A 16,343-nucleotide genomic window follows, 5' to 3' on the forward strand; every position below is an offset into this window, starting at 1 on the left:
TAAATTACATAAAAGCAGATTTTCCCAAAACAATAGTAGTTGCCTACTACCAAGAATAGCTCATTTATGTACTGACAGGTCTAGGACTGAAGTGCCCTTGAGCAAGGCACCTAACCCCCCTGCACAGCTCCGGTCGCAGTAATGTGCTGCCCACTGCTCCTTGCATGGTGTGTTCACTTGTGTGTTAAAAAGGATGGGTTAAATGCAGAGGTTGAATTTCCCCATTGTGGGATTAATAAAGTAATCTTCTTCTTTTTGATGAATTGATTGATGAAAATCAGGTTGTCGCTTGCAGTCTACCTAACTGTTTGGATAGAAGTGCCGTTTCTCTAAAAGTTCATCTTCTGCAACACAGCCAAAGAAAAAACCTTTAACACAAGAAAGTGTTGTTATTTTCAACCAAATGAAATAATCATGCAGGGGAGGGAGTATCATGACAACATTATGTATTTTGTTATGTGATGAAACAACAAACAAACCACACAGAGAGATGACCTTTATCACTGAGAGAGTCATATAAGAGTCGAACCTATGGATTTATGACCTCTGTGAACACATATAATATGGACTCAAGGTCTCATACCAAGCAGGAGGTTCTCAGTCTCAGTCGTGGCTTTAAAAGTGCTAGAAAGCACAGCTCTTCACACAAGTTGTTAACTGTTTCAGACTCATTCAGGTGAGCACTCATTCAGTTTATTTGAATGTGGGGATATGAAGTGAATTCGGTTTTAGGTGACAATCATCAAATTACTGCTTTTGAGTCTGATTATGGCAACCATGCGGTCTGATTTGGCTCTAGCAGCAGTAAAACCTCTGAGGAGAGGAATGACTTCCCACATGGACTCCAACAATGCCGGCAGCGTGCAATATGATCGCTGGAACGAGGACAACATCAACATGGACGTACAGGCCTCACAGTCGACTGTGATGAGGTGAGACATAAAAGGTGTAAAGATAAATATTAAGTTTTGTGATAAAGAACAAACCTAGAGACGTAGGAAGATGTGGATGAGATACAGTATAAAACTAAACTGTATATATATGGGTTTGATGGAGTTAAAAAAAAGGTACATTTTATGCCTAAAAATATAAAGTTAGCTTTGAAACTTTACATTAATTGAATGTTAAAACACCAGTAAGCTTTGTGGAACATTTATAGTAGAAATCAGGTGATAACATAATGTAAGAAAGAAGGTGGATTAAATGCTGTTTGAGCCTCCCTCTGTGTTGCATTCACAGGATCTACAGCAGTGTGTGTCATGGAAGCTCTGGAATAGCAGTGAAGGCAGCAGGAGCTCTGGCTGCACTGGTGGCTCTTTACATCTTAGGATACGTGACGGGATATTATGTCCACAAGTGCTGATGGTGGAAGAGAGAAAAAAAGCTCTGCTGTTTTGGATACATTTAGATTTGATACATTTTAAGACACAGATCAGCAGAAACAAAGTGCTCACAGTGAAGTTTTAACTTGGAAAGAAAAATCAAATCAGCTGTTTTAACAAGGACTGTAAATGTACATTTATTATTTATCGAATTTCAGTTTGCTTTTTCTTTGGTGTCCTAACTTTCTATACATGGAATCTGTAGCTTTAAACGTTTGATCAACAAAAGTGACTCCTTGCACTTTTTTAAGTCTCAACCTTTAAATGTATATATATATATATATATATTAAGGCTCAAGGTGGTGCCAAATTTTGTCGAAATGCAGTAAAAAGATGCAAAATTATCCAGTACTAATGTGAATATTTATTATTTATTTTCTATAACTTGTATGACACTGCAGTAAATAAATAAATAAATATATATACACACACACATATATATATGTATATATATATATATATATATATATATACACATACACACACACACACACACACACACATATATATATATATATATATATATATATATATACCCCAAACTTTTGAGCACTAGTGTAAACATTGGAATGGGGCTGGGAAGAATAAATGTATTCAAAAGATGGTTTATGTGTACTGTATTGATGAAAAAACATTTAAAAGGAAACAAGAAGTCTGACGTTTAAAGAAAGTGTCGAAACAATCAGGTAAATATGTAACATATATGTTACACTGCTGCCCCCTCATGGACAGACTCGTCTTATACCTTGACATAATAAAATCCAAGTTTTCTATTTTAAACATGTACACATTTTTGCATAGGGTCAGGCAGCGCAAATATTTCTATCTGACATGGGCTTCCTTAGTGATCCCATAATAAGACATTTAGTTGACTTTTGAGATGGGTTTATCGCTAGATATCATTCTACCTAAAGTTGTGTTTGAGTTCCAACTTCTCCGCAGGTATAGGCCTACTTCATTTTTGTGTAAATTAATCATAAACACTATTTCTCCATAATGTAACTGATGTTTATCCTCAAGGCAAGTATTTCATGTCGATCTGTCACGGAAGAGGGAATCCTCCTCTGTCAACGGTTTTTGAGTTTCTCCTCTTTTTCCTATTTTGTGCGTTTTGGTGTTGAATTTTTCTTAAGGATCTAATGGTTTGTTTTTGCTTTTTAACTGATTTTAGTACTGTTACGTTTCCCCTGTTACGTTTCCACAGGCACAAAACCTGAAGGACAGGGGTTGCAGGTTAGGAAACTTACTAACCAAACAAAAGAAGCACAATTTACAATTCTAATAGGTGACGTGAGAATAAAACTCCCCACAGCCAGAATTGGACCCAGAAAACAAAAGTGAAGTGGGAGTCACTGGACAGTGGGGAAATAATGTGCATGGTAACTAGCTGGGAAAAAAAAAATCACACAATCAAACTCAGATTTTCACTAAAACAGGAAACACAGAATGACAACTGATGGTGTTGACAATCTGGAAACTGTGCAGCCATCTGCAGAGCCCTTATAAAATCAGCCAGCTGCCTGATTGCAGTCAGCTGAGGCAGAACATCACAGGTGCATCCAATAGCTCCTGATCATGCACCCAGAACTTGGAAAAAAAATTTGAAAATTTACTGGAAGCGCAAATCTTTTAAATAAAGCAATGAATTGGTTACATTTTGAACCAGAATTAAAATTCTAGTATATAATGTATATAGTATATATAAACATAGAACCAGTGGTGGAATGTAACTAAGTACATTTTACTCAAATACTGTACTTAAGTACATTTTTTACTAAACTTTATGCTTCTACTCCACTACATTTGGATGCAAATATTGTACTTTTTACTCCACTATATTTAGCTGACAGCTTTAGTTACTTTTCAGGTCAAGATTTTCCATAAAATAACATGATCAATTTAAAGTGATTATACTTTTTTATATTTTTTATTAAACCTCATAACAGTATATTAAGTAGTTTAATGAGCCCTACCTTGAGAAAATCTAAACACTGCTTACATAAATGCATCAATAATAATGTTAATATATTTGGAACATATTTAACTATCTGAATGGGTTCATTCTGCATAACGAGTACATTTACTTTTGATATTTTGAGTGCATTTTGATGCTGATACTTTTGTACTTTTACTAAATATACTTTTTCCACCACTGCATAGAACTATATAGAATAGATCACACCCATTGTCACCAATATCTGATCCTACTATATGGGTCAGTAAGGGCCTGATACCTAATTAGTGGTGCATCTCAAATTTCTCCTAATATCCAAGAACAAACATATTATAGTCTGTTGAAATTTTTATGAAAATATTGCTCTGGGCAAAAAGTGATTTTTTAAAAACAGAACATGAAATGAAATCCTTGTCAGAACAATGCTTACATCATAACTTGCCGACAACTTGAGAACAGAACGAACACCTGCCATTGTTTCAGAGTCAAATATTCCCCATGGGGCAATAGCCCTCATTATCTTACTATGACTCAGGCTGCTGAGGGCCTTTTGCTCCACCGACACTCCTGGTGACCTTTGGTACAGGGCACAGAACAGACGAAGCAAAGCTCAACACTGAGGCAATAGAAACAAACAGAAGAGCTGAGCCGATACTCCACAAGTTTGTAACCTGATCTGGAATATCCACAAAATATGGTTTCTGAGTGTGTGACTGCTTAATGCATTTTTATAAAAACTGTGTTTTTAACAGTCAAAGGTAGCACAATGTTTTCCTTTATCACGTCGCTTATTCCAACTTCCTACTTTCTACCAGAGTGGTTGACTCTGGATACAAATCCACTGGATTGTTTACTTCAAGGTGAGCTCCTCGTCCATTCGTTTTCTTTGCACTGTTCAGCTTCTTAATTGCATTGATTGAACTTTATTTTTATGTGACCTGCAGGACTGGTGGGTGCATGTGGGATCTCTGTGCTATGCTCCTTGATGAGAGTGCACTTATTTCTAGAAGAGGAGAGGTGAGGAAACAACCTTTGATACATGAAGATGAATTTGCTAAACCTGTTTTTTCCTCATAAAAGATGTGGATGAGACAAACCATATACAACTAAACCGATACAGGTGCATCTCAATACATTATATTATCATGGAAAAGTCAGTTTCAAGTAGTTCAAGTCAAAAAGTCCCAACCAAGAATTGAGTGCATAAAGATTATTAAATTAAATGGAATATTAAACATACTTTGTAAAATTGGTCTTTTGTAATATTCTAAATTTTTGAGACACTGAATTTTAGGTCTTCATTAAATGTAAGCCATAATCATTATAATTAGTAGAAATTAAGTGAATTAAGACATGAAATGTTTCATTCTGTGTGTAATGGATCTATATAATGTGTTATTTCCACTTTTTGAATTGAATTACTGACATAAATAAACTTTTCTATGATATTCTAATTTATTGACATTGCATCTGTATATGGGTTTGATTGGGTTAAAAAGGGTACATTTTATGCCTAAGAATATAAAGTTAACTTTTAAACTTGACATTAGTTGAATGCTAAAGTACCAGTAAGCTTTGTGAATTATGATAATAACCAAAATTGCTAGATATAGGCTCGTAAATTAAACTCTTATCAGCTATTTTTGTTGTTATCATTATATTTGTCCAAACAAATGAACCTTTAGTTGTACCAGGCATTAAAATGAACAATAAATTGAAGAAAACAAGGGTAGTCTAATATTTTTTTCCACGACTGTCTGTGCAAAAGTCTTAGACAGGTGTGAAAAAATGCCTAGAAGAATTGAGGCTGGTTTTAAGGCAAATATTGATTTGATTTACATTTTTTTCCTGTCCACTCAATTTGCCTTTTGTTCATTGATAGATAAAAAAACTATTAACATGTCTATTTTTGGAAGCAGTCTTATTTTATAGCAATTTTCCCACCTGCCTAAAACTTTTGCACAGTACTGTATATATTTTCTAAGTTGTGGTACAGATTGTTAATAATATACACTGCACTGTGAACTCTTTATATATATATTTATATATATATATATGTCTCTTTACAAAAAACACTTTCTGCTGATACACTTCTGTGCAATATTAATGTTCAATTTTTACAGTTTTATATTTTATATTTATACTTTATTTATCTGACATTCCAGAGTACAATCACTGTAAGCCAATGCAACAGAATTCCATTCAATTTGCATTTGTATAACTGAAGGACAATAAAGTCTGTCTAAGTCTAATATGCCTTTATTTCCTTTGTGATTTGATTCACTACTATCCATAGTTGGAGTGATAAAAGTGATAAAGACACATCAAACCAGAGGACAGCCAGTCATCAACGGAGCGCAAACAAAGGACTTTTTGGCACGCTGCAGTTCTTCTTAGTGACGGGGGTGCTGGCTGTAGTGGGCTCGCGTGTCGCCTCCCTGGTGGTTCTAGAGTTTTGTCTTCGAGCTGTCTCTGGATTGGTTACAGCAGGACCAGTAAGAAAACAAACCCTGATACTCAACTATATCACCCGGTTCCCCTGTTTCTTCCACTGCTCAATTTTGCTGAGATAACCAGTGGGGCAAGAAGTATTCAGATCCCTTGCTTAAGAAAAAGTACTAATAACACACTGTGAAATGACTTCACTACAAGTAAAAGTCCTGCATTCGAAACTTACTGAGGTAAAAGTGTAAAAGTATCAGCATCAAAATGTACTTAAAGTATCAAAAGTAAAAACACTTGTTATGTATAATGGACCCACTCAGATTGTTTTATTATATATTTATTTGTATTGATGTATTTTTATGTGAACAGTGTCTTTTCTCATGGTAGGGCTCATTTTAACTACTTTGAAAAACATTTTAAAACAAAAACAAACAAACAAATATTGTTATCATGTTTTTTTATGTTACATTTTGACCTGAAAAGTAACTAAAGCTGGCAGTTAAATATAGTGGAGTAAACAGTCAATATTTGCCTCAAAATATTGTGGAGTGGAAGTATAAGGTTACAAGAAATGGAAATACTCAAGTAAAGTACAAGTACCTCAAAACTGTACTCAAGTACAGTACTTGAGTAAATGTACTCAGTTACATACCACCACTGGAGATAACCTCTAGAATTCATCATAGTGACTCATATCATCCATTATAACAAACACCCATCACCTGCTTTCATTCATCCATCAGCTCTGTTCATATGCTCCTTTATTTCCCAGGAGTCCAGCAAATTTCTGCAGCAGCTGTTGGTTCAGAGCCAGTTCTCTTTAGGTTGTGCCCTGAGCTGCGGTCTGCACTTTCTCCACGAGGGGGCGTCCCAGCGCTGGCTATGTCTGCTCCTGGCAGCAGCACTCAGCTGGTTCCTGGCTCGGCAGGCCACACTGCTGCTGCACCATGTCATGGCTCTGTATAAACTCCACAGCTCGCAGCGCTACTGCGGCATTTGCATCCTCCTCCTCACATCGGGCCGCTGCCTGCTGCCCATGCTGTGCAGGACTCTGATCATTACTTTCTCCGTGGCTGTGGTGGCAGCAGTATCAATCATCAATAGGCACTTCCTCTCTGCAACAGAGGCCCTCAGGTTTTGGACGCCACTGACTATCTGCTACACACTGTTGGTTGTGTACATGCAGGGTGAGAAAATGGGAAAAACATGACACAATGCAGCCCTCTCAAGGCTGAAAAATCAATGCATCGTTGGATGCATCCTTCTGGTCCTGTCTGACCTCTAGTGCATCTTTAATTCATTTGAGCATCCTGCAGATCTGCCCTATATTGCATTAAATTTCACCATATATTTTCCTGCATTTTGGCTCTGCAGAGGAGCAGCAGCGTCTCTCCGGCAGCCAGGCTGTCCTGAACACAGTAGTGGTGCGTCTCGGTGGTTTGATGGTCCTGATGCTGACTGTTGGACGTTGGGCCGACGTGCTCCACATCCTAATGTGTTTCCTGGGTGAGGCCAGCTGCCTAATCCCCACTAAAGATCTGCTGGATGCGGCATCCTCACAGGTCAGTGAGTCTCCCTGGAAGCAGCATACGGGGCCGAAAGCACTTTTTCTGCCCATCGGGACCTCAAAACTGGGGCAGAATACCAATGTGTTCATTAGTCTGGGTCCCAGGATGAGAATGAACTTCTCAAACTTGTATCCCAGGTGGAGAAGGTATAAGATCCCCAAGACAGATTCAGGTCAAAGTATTCACTAAGTCAGGATCCTGAGCCTACTTTTCTCCTCACTAAGCTAACCTGATATAATAGCTCTATATTTCGAATAAAGGCATACACTGTTTATACAGTGCTTATTATTATTATTTTGCATCAATATTAATTGGCTTTAAACAAGTGGCTCGAGAATATGTTCAGCAAATATAAAGGCCAATCAAATTAAGACTGTAGAGCCAAATCTTCCACATAATATTGCTGGTATTAATATAATGCATGATCATTTGTGAGTAGTGATGATTTATCTTGTACATACAGGATGAAGACGACTACACAGAGTATGTAAAAAGAGAGCGACGGCGAAGACCACAAGAGAAGGAGCATCACAGATAACCACTCAGGGTTTTTTCAATATATAGTAGCAGTTCTTTTTATTGTCATATTAGAAACCATACATGAGTTTGTATTTCAAATGTAATGCTTTTTCATATTAAAAATTTAATTTGGAATTTCAATATGTTAAAAAAATATATTTAAAAACCACTGTATATGTATATGTGGAATAATAATATGACCCACGGCATATTCTGCCTCACATCATTTTCTTTTTAAATGATCATTATGCTTATTTTCAGATGTTCTTCTCATCTAAATCTCATTGTCTTTGTTACTGTTAATACACACTAAGGTAGGTGAGTCTTGCTGTTCTGGATGTTATTCTAAGAGTCTGTGCGACATCTTGGATATTAATGCTGTAAACTTGGAGAGAAGCTGGCATGCAGTTACTCCTGGGGAGAGTCATTGTTCCAATTTTTCTTTGTGGGGGCCCCGGAGCCTGGGGGCGTTGTAACCCTTTCGGAGGAGGCCTGCTGATAGATGAGGGGTCAAATCAAGCTTTAAGGTTTACAATGTGTATGTTATTATGCTATAGTCAAGCATATAGCCGTGAGCCATCAGCTGATTATCATTATCCCGGTAATCAGTGTGATGTAAGGACAATGTAGCTTATTATGGAAGAACTACTTCTCTGTATACCACGACCGCATTAAAATATTCGACAAAAATACAAGTCAAGGCATAACATTATACACAATGGAGCCTATGCTACATGCATTATGATTTTTAAAGTGCATTTGCACACAGCTCACACCGAGGCTTCACTGCAGCTGCGTAGTAACTAGCAGAGCATAAAGCGGTTTAAATGCGAGCACAAAACATGTTCATCATATTCGCCACAGCTCGCAGTTTTCTCCTGTTATGCAGTAAACTGACAACAAGAACACGTTATATGAAATGCAGACAAAAGCTCCATCCAAAACAGTAGAGGTAGACAATGGCACGGTATATTATTATTTTATTTTTTCTGTCGTTATGATTAATTTCCAACACAACCTATGGGAATTAAAAAAAAAATCCGCTTTTGACGTCTCTCTCTCCCGAGGTTGTAAACTTGAAAAGAAAAGGCAAAATGGCTGACGACAACGTTAGTGCTGTAAAGTCACACAAAATGGCGTTTGACAAAGAAAAAGGGAAGGTTTTTACTCGGATATAGCTTTACTCTAAATGCTTGAGAAGACGAGTCAAAGTCAGTAAGTCGCATTCATGAATATTGTTTTCACACGGTCACAAAATTCGCTTTGGAACAACCCGAGAGGCTTTAAAGATACATTTATTACTCTCTTCTTAACATTTTTATTTTGCTACATTGTCTCAATAACGCTAAAGTCTGGCTTCTTGTACCAAATTCATTCGCATTCACCCACACCAAATAAATTCCACGGTATTTTGCCCATTAGCTGTGTCTTTATTGAGAGCTGTGGACTGACAGAAACATATTCCATGAGAGGGTTTTTTTTGTTTTATTAGTCCCATCATTCCTTGTCAAAAAAAATTTCAACGCGTGTGAAATTACAGTGGGCACATTAGCCTGACGGTCCAGTTCCCAAAGATAATCCAGCTCTGAGAATCACTGAAGAGGAAATTTAGTTTTGGTGTCAAGCCGAGCCACCAAAATAGGAAATTGTACTCCCATGGGTTTATTAGATTTTAACTGAATAGAGTTCCACATCAGGACGAGGCCAGTACGTTCTCCATGAGCACCCGAATATGGCGAAAATGCCCATTGAAATGACTGAGTACTTGTTGTCACCTCCTCAGGAGAAGATTTCCAGACTTTTCTGTTCTCATCTGATAGGCACGCTTGACGCATGCGCAAACCAGCTGTGCGTGTGTCCCCTGTTACCGCATTTCAACGCAAGCGCACTTCTGCCTTTAATGTGCATGCTTAATATAGTAACAAAAGCAGAATAATGCTGTGGTATAGTAACAGAGCTTTTCTTAACCAAACCTTTATCCAATAAGCGTTTCCTATGAACTAAACATTACATTCTGCTCCAGTACGATTGGGAAAATGTACAGAGGAGTAAATAAACTGAAACTTCAGTCATCCACCTTTTCATTTACAGAGGTTGACCCCCCAGATTTACTTTGAAGCAGTGCTGGAGTACAAGTACTGTACTTACTGTACGCTTTAGGTACTTGTAGCCTACTTTTTTATAGCCTATTTATATAATATTAATATATTGCAGAGAGAGTATTTTGCTTTTTACTCCACTACACTTACTTGACAATCAATCAAAAATATATTCTATATTAACAAACAGTAGATTAAGTAGTATACAAACTAATTAAAATGAACTTCACCTTTACCAGCTGCGACATAACAACATACATACAATAATTACAATCCAATAATATCAACATTAAATTTAGTTGTCACAGCAGCTCAAGATACAGACACATATATATGGAAGACAGAATAAAGAATACAAAAAATAACACACACACACACACACACACACACACACACACACACACACACATATATATATATATATATATATATATATATACACACACACGCATTCTATACACTATACATACATTTCTGCTATTTGGCATTTTTTTATTAATATATATATTTTTTATGTTTGTTTTCCTGAGAGTAATTTGCATTTTACAGATATTGTACATTGGAGAAAACATATTTCAGCATGTTAAATAAGTTTTTGCATGTAGTACTATGAACATCAATGAATAAATATATTTAAATATATGCAGAGATATACACAGCAGTATAAGTAGTATATGACATCCCACTTTACCAGCTGCAAGGTACATACAATAATTATAATCCAATAATAATATAAAATAACATTACTCTGAAATTCTGCATAATGAGTACTTTTGATTTTGGTGATTTATGTGCATTTTTGGCTCTAATACTCTGCTATCAGCTGTACTTCTTCCACCACTGTTTTTAAGCAACTGGCACATAAACAGGTATGGAAAAACACATTAAAAAAATGATTCTGCTTTTATTTACCCCTCATCAGTGTTTATCACCACTCGTCTCTTGAACCTTTGGACATGGGCGTGATTGCTCGTGTTACTGATTAGCTCAACACAGAGCTCAGACCTGGTCAAAGTTTTTCATGTACCAGCCTTCACACCATTTTGTATCCCACCACTAGCGATATAGTAGTCACAGTAAATTGGTTGAAGCTTTATTTTCCTCCCGATGAACTGCAGGTTAAAGTGTGAATAAAAAGTGTAAAACAGAATCAGACCAGTGGTGGTATTCAGATTCTTTACTTAAGTAAAAGTACTAATACCACACTGTGAAATTACTCCACTAGTATAACTCCTGAATTCAAAACATTCAGAAGTAAAAGTACAAAAGTATTAGCATCAAAATGTACTTAAAGTATCAAAAGTAAAAGTACTCTTTATGCAGAATGAACCGACTCAGATGTTATATATATTCTAAATATATTATTGGATTAATATTATGATGCACAATTTAATTTTTATCAAGATAGGGTTCATTTTAACTACTTAATATACTGTTATGAGGTTTAATTTAAAAATCACTTAAAATTAATTTAATTAATTAATTTTTTATGTTAAATCTCGGCCTGAAAAATAACTAAAGCTGGCAGCTAAATGTAGTGGAGTAGAAGTACAAAGTTACATAAAATGGAAACACCCAAGTGAAGTTCATGAAACCTCTAAATTATACTTCAGTCCAGTACTTGAGTAAATGTACTTAGTGACTTTCCACCACTGAATCAGACAAATAATTAAACTTATTATAAGTACAGTGTTTTTAAAAAAAACTTTATTGTGTCATGTCTGTTGCCTTGTTCTCCTTCTAATGCATTTTCTTTTTCATTTGCGGTATCTGTTTCGTCAGATCTAACAATGCATTACTCAAGAATATTAGATGTCCTCCTTCAAAATATATCAAGTCAACATGAAGGGATAATTTGCTGCCACACCTTATTTTTTGAGAATATCTTTTTAACCCTGATGATTTAGTTGGAAATGGAAAGTATGCCCTACTGTTTATTGTACTAATGTGTTCAGCAGTCCTGTGTTTAATTGATGAAATAGTGATGGTTATACAGAAGCCACTAATTACACTATTTTAAGGCCAAATATTATGGCTTTCGTCATTATTTTTGTGTACAGACTGTGAAAATTGGCTTGTTATTAACAGGTGACAAGCTGAAGAAAAACGCTTTATAGATTTCCCAACACTCTGAACACTGCTTTTCCTTCGGCTTGTTTTTAATTAATTCTACAGGTATAAAAGTACTAAGAACTAATGATAATGAAACATAGAGATAAAGATTTTGTTAAGTAATCTATTCTGTTTTTTTTTGATTTACAGAAGGAGCTGCTCTTTAACCTCAGAGCAATAATTGACAGATTGAACTTTAATGGGGTCTACACAGATCTTAACTTAAGTCACAGCAGCATATTGTTTCAGTGGAGCTGATCACAGCCTCAAATGTTCTAATCATCAACATTCAGAATTTATAAAGATAATTCCACTTAATCATTTTATGACACACTAGAAGTGTGTGGCTGTGACCCTGCAGCCCTCTGCCTGTATCTTCTCTTTTCTTACTATTTTGCTGGGTTCTGTTAAGATGATAAGCATGAACTAAAAAAAAGTAAGAAATGGGAGACACTTCGCTGAACAAAATGTAAATATGGCAAGGTGAAATGCCAAGCGGACAAAAATCTAGGGTTGGATTTCCCTGCTGGCCAGCATCACAATGGGTGGGGGAGGAAGGTCAACGTTGAATGATGTGTTTACAAACGTCAATAGGCAAGTTGTAGAAATTTTGTATGAGGGGCCGTATGGACCATAATTCATTCTTACCTCTCACACACAATTTCACCTCTCACATCCACAATTTTATCTCTCACATACACACATCTTTTGTGTATGTGAGAGGTAAAATTGTGTATGTGAGAGTTATTTTTTTGTGTATGTGAGAGGGAAGAATGAATTATGGCCCATGCGGCCCCTCATTTAATTTACATGCTTTATGTGTCAAAATCTTTCACCTTTTTTAGACTTGTTTAAATGGAGGGCAGTCAACTCAACAAACCCTCCTGTATGACTAAACCCCGGCATGCAATACTGTTTTACTGAGGTAATGTTAACCTAAGTTGTGAGGACAAATAAAGCAATTAGTGGTGACTAATACATCATTAGTCCATGCATCCATTTTTCAAACGGTGTCGTCAGTTCAGGTTCACAGCAGGCTGGAGCACCATTTACATCCTGTAATTAGCATTTGGGCAGCTATAAATGATTGACATACCTCATCAAACTATCAGCCAAGATGGAGCGATCATGAAAGCTCCCTCTGCTACCTTTTTTTCAATGTGGGCCTATGACTCACTTGATAAATGTGCAGTGTTGTCATTTCTCTGCATTGATAAAAATAAAAATGCAGCTTATTATAAGACCAAAACATTCTAAAAATATCAATTTATTTTGTGTTACTGTATGCAAAGTGCCTCACCTTGCCATACCCACCGATCACTGATGGGATCCTCCTGTGAGTCAAATAGCTTCTCAGATGTCAAAGCACCTTCATTCAACCAGCCAGGGGTTTTCTCACGCATGCGCACGGGCGGAAGACTATCTCATCGGGGAGAAAAAAAGAAGTTCACACACAAAGCCACGCCTGCGCGGTGTGCCTCTCATTACAAGCGAAGTTGCTGCATCTTTTTAGGAAGCTACATGCTTTCTTTCGACACCCAAAGGTCGCATGGTGTCAGGGACGCGCCTAGTCACGGGAACAGTCCGGAGCGCGTTCATGAGGTGCAAGATCGCGCTTTAACAGTGAAGAGTATCAAACAGCGTGCGGGGATCCAACCTAATGGTTTACATTGGGTCACAACGACCAGTCAATGATTTGCGCCGAGTATTTTTTTTCTCGTCCGGCGTTTATTTTGCAAACCTTTTCTATTTTGCACGGGGAGAAACTGACATAGCAAACTCATCTGTATGATAGGGGAGCAGGAGCACACAGTATGGTCCGGGAAACCAGACATTTATGGGTGGGAAATTTACCCGAAAATGTGCGAGAAGAGAAAATCATTGAGCACTTCAAGCGGTGAGTAGATACACTAATGAGCGACGTGTGTGTGTGTGTGTGTGTGTGTGTGTGTGTGTGTGTGTGCGTGTGTATTGTAGCTAACGTAACGACGAGTGCACGGCCAGCATCTCTCCCACATCTCTGTCACATTTTTAGTGAAGTCGGGATGAAGCAGGAGGTTCCCCCTGTAGCAAAGTCACATTTGCCAACTGTGCTGTCAGCTCTCCATAAGCAATAACATTATGCTGCATTTCAGCTGAAATACAAAAAAGAAAGCGGCTAGCACGTTTCAGCCACCCAGCTAGCGGACATATGGTTTTGCCATTTTGATACGGTTACTAACTTGAGGGCTAGGTGATAACTTTACTCGGCTTTTTCATTTTGTGTGGTGTGTTCGTTCACACCAGGTAACCGTTTGACTTTAAAGAAGCCCCCCTTTTCCACCTGGTAAGCGTAAAGAAAACACATTTTTTCTGTAACGCTAACTGCACACTGTCAGTGTAAACAAACTTCAGCCTACCTGGCGAGCTGCTAGCATTGTAACGAGCCATGCATTTTCACAGTCTGCATCTTTGGCAGACAGGATGAAGTCTATCGCCGTGTGTTTTCTAGTGCCTTGAGCAAATCAGGGACCCGGTGTTTCACTTGACTCTCTTGTGAGTTTGTCAGGTCACTGCTTCCAACCAGACCTGTGCACAAAGTCTGCTTAATTAGCATACTATGTACCTATCTATCAGAGTGCACTGTAGCTGTTGCAACTGGATTTTTTTTTTTTTACCCCTTCTCGGTGTTACACAAGTCAGTGAAAGCTAAAAGGTGACGCGACATTCACGCTGCAACATTGTTGCAAACTGGCTGTGATTGAACAGGCTGCTCTGTCTCAACTGATGTGCAACATTGTAACGTTATAGTAGGCTACTTGTGTTTACTTTGTGCGAACACATAAATGGTTATCTTTGCTTCATTATTACCGCGTTGCTCCCCCCCACCCCCAGCTGCTGACTTGCACAGCCCTGCAGCGTGATCGGATTTAAGGGAAAATCAGACAACATATCGATATTTTAATTACAATATTCTGATTGAGCTCCACTTGTGCCTTTTTCTTTGCCCGGGCTATTGGAGCAGATCAACCCCATGCACCATTTATGGGGCTTTCGGCTCTTTGTTGTCTTGCTCGGAGGGAGGAAAAATGTAAATATGATTTTGTGTGTGTGTGTGTGTGTGTGTGTGTGTGGGGCTATCACGGTTGTCTGCGCGCTCTCGCCTCTCTCTTCTCGGCTGTCAAGGAAATAGCAGCCCGCCTCTCCGTCCATATGTGCTGGAGACCAGACTGCTGAAAAACACCACAGTCTACCTATATGAGCAACGCTGTGTTCTTTACTGTGTAGGCGTCGCCGTATCGGTGGAAAGCCGATAAATTACCAACATAAATCATACATGTCTGTTTAACAAGATTCAAACCGTTTGTCCCACAGCATACCCCCAACACACGGCTGTATATAAAAAAATATATAAACCGACGTTATTGAATTTGCTTTGCACGCGCTTACTCCTATTATTTACGGTAGACGGATGCAGCGCGTGAACTACAAATATGGTTCGTGTCTGATTCATGCAGCCGTGCACAATAATGGGCTCTATACCTATATGTCGTTTTATTTACATAAGCCCGTGCTATGATGCGCGTAACGTTATGTTTGGGGTGGGGGGGGATGGTGACTGGCAGCATGTTGTTGCAATAGCGGAGGGGAAACTGTGTCGGCGAGCGGTTTTATTCAGCATGCTGCCTCAGCTCCAGCGTTAACCCAGCCAGAGGTAGTCCGAGTATGCAGGTGCATGACAGCCCAATGTGTGATAGAAGTCATTGAAGATGGGGGACGGCAGAATGAGTAAGCAGTGTGAACAGCTTTTCTAAAATGGCGTCGAAGGCTGTTCAATGTTGGGAACTGGCATGCCAATAAATTTATGGGCACCCTACTGTCTCTGTCGGACAGCGAGAATACACTGCCGAAAGATTCTTGTGGGGGGAAACTGAACGCACAAAGATGATAGCAGGATTTGTAACCCCAGCCTGGACTTGCATTTCCCCCCCAATTCTCATCATTCAAACCATCACTTACCATATGTTGTCCTGTTAAGGAAACAATGGGATGCTCACCTTCATGTTCATCCATAAAATCTCCTTTTATATATTATATTTTTTTAGTTTAGGGGGAAAAAAGGGGGTATAATGTTATAAAGGTAAAATTGCACCCACATTGCTTTGCTGATAATAAAACAGAAGAAGCCATATACATGATATGCATAATGCATTTAGATTTTTTTTTTTAACCCACACACAGCGAATCAGGAAATGTCACGTCTCTTTTATGCTGCCCAAGCCTC

At 38.0% G+C, this 16,343-nt stretch overlaps 2 protein-coding genes across 3 annotated transcripts in view; both read left to right on the forward strand.

Moving 5' to 3' along the window:
• Positions 1-3,943: 3,943 nt before the first annotated feature.
• Positions 3,944-8,383, forward strand: tmem82 (transmembrane protein 82). The gene is made up of 6 exons (XM_059332333.1): positions 3,944-4,196; positions 4,281-4,353; positions 5,633-5,831; positions 6,554-6,968; positions 7,156-7,343; positions 7,813-8,383. The coding sequence occupies exons 1-6, from the start codon at positions 4,103-4,105 to the stop codon at positions 7,885-7,887; spliced, it is 1,044 nt and encodes a 347-aa protein (XP_059188316.1). The 5' UTR covers positions 3,944-4,102; the 3' UTR covers positions 7,888-8,383.
• A 5,180-nt stretch (positions 8,384-13,563) lies between these two features.
• The window catches only part of spen (spen family transcriptional repressor), a 28,392-nt gene continuing 25,612 nt past the window's right edge, over positions 13,564-16,343 (forward strand). For both annotated transcript variants that reach the window (XM_059332331.1, XM_059332332.1), the window contains exon 1: positions 13,564-13,976. In XM_059332331.1, coding sequence (XP_059188314.1) covers positions 13,894-13,976 — 83 coding nt within the window. In that variant the 5' untranslated portion in view covers positions 13,564-13,893. The remainder of the gene's footprint in view (positions 13,977-16,343) is intronic.

Source organism: Centropristis striata, chromosome 5 (assembly GCF_030273125.1).
Source record: "Centropristis striata isolate RG_2023a ecotype Rhode Island chromosome 5, C.striata_1.0, whole genome shotgun sequence".
NCBI lineage: Eukaryota > Metazoa > Chordata > Actinopteri > Perciformes > Serranidae > Centropristis > Centropristis striata.

Excerpts from the sequence above, each read along its gene's own strand:
- tmem82 (XM_059332333.1), top strand. The coding sequence starts at position 4,103 with ATGTTTTCCTTTATCACGTCGCTTATTCCAACTTCCTACTTTCTACCA. Across the intron at positions 5,832-6,553 it reads GATTGGTTACAGCAGGACCA|GAGTCCAGCAAATTTCTGCA; the intron begins GTAAGAAAACAA and ends TTTATTTCCCAG. Across the intron at positions 6,969-7,155 it reads GTTGGTTGTGTACATGCAGG|AGGAGCAGCAGCGTCTCTCC; the intron begins GTGAGAAAATGG and ends TTGGCTCTGCAG.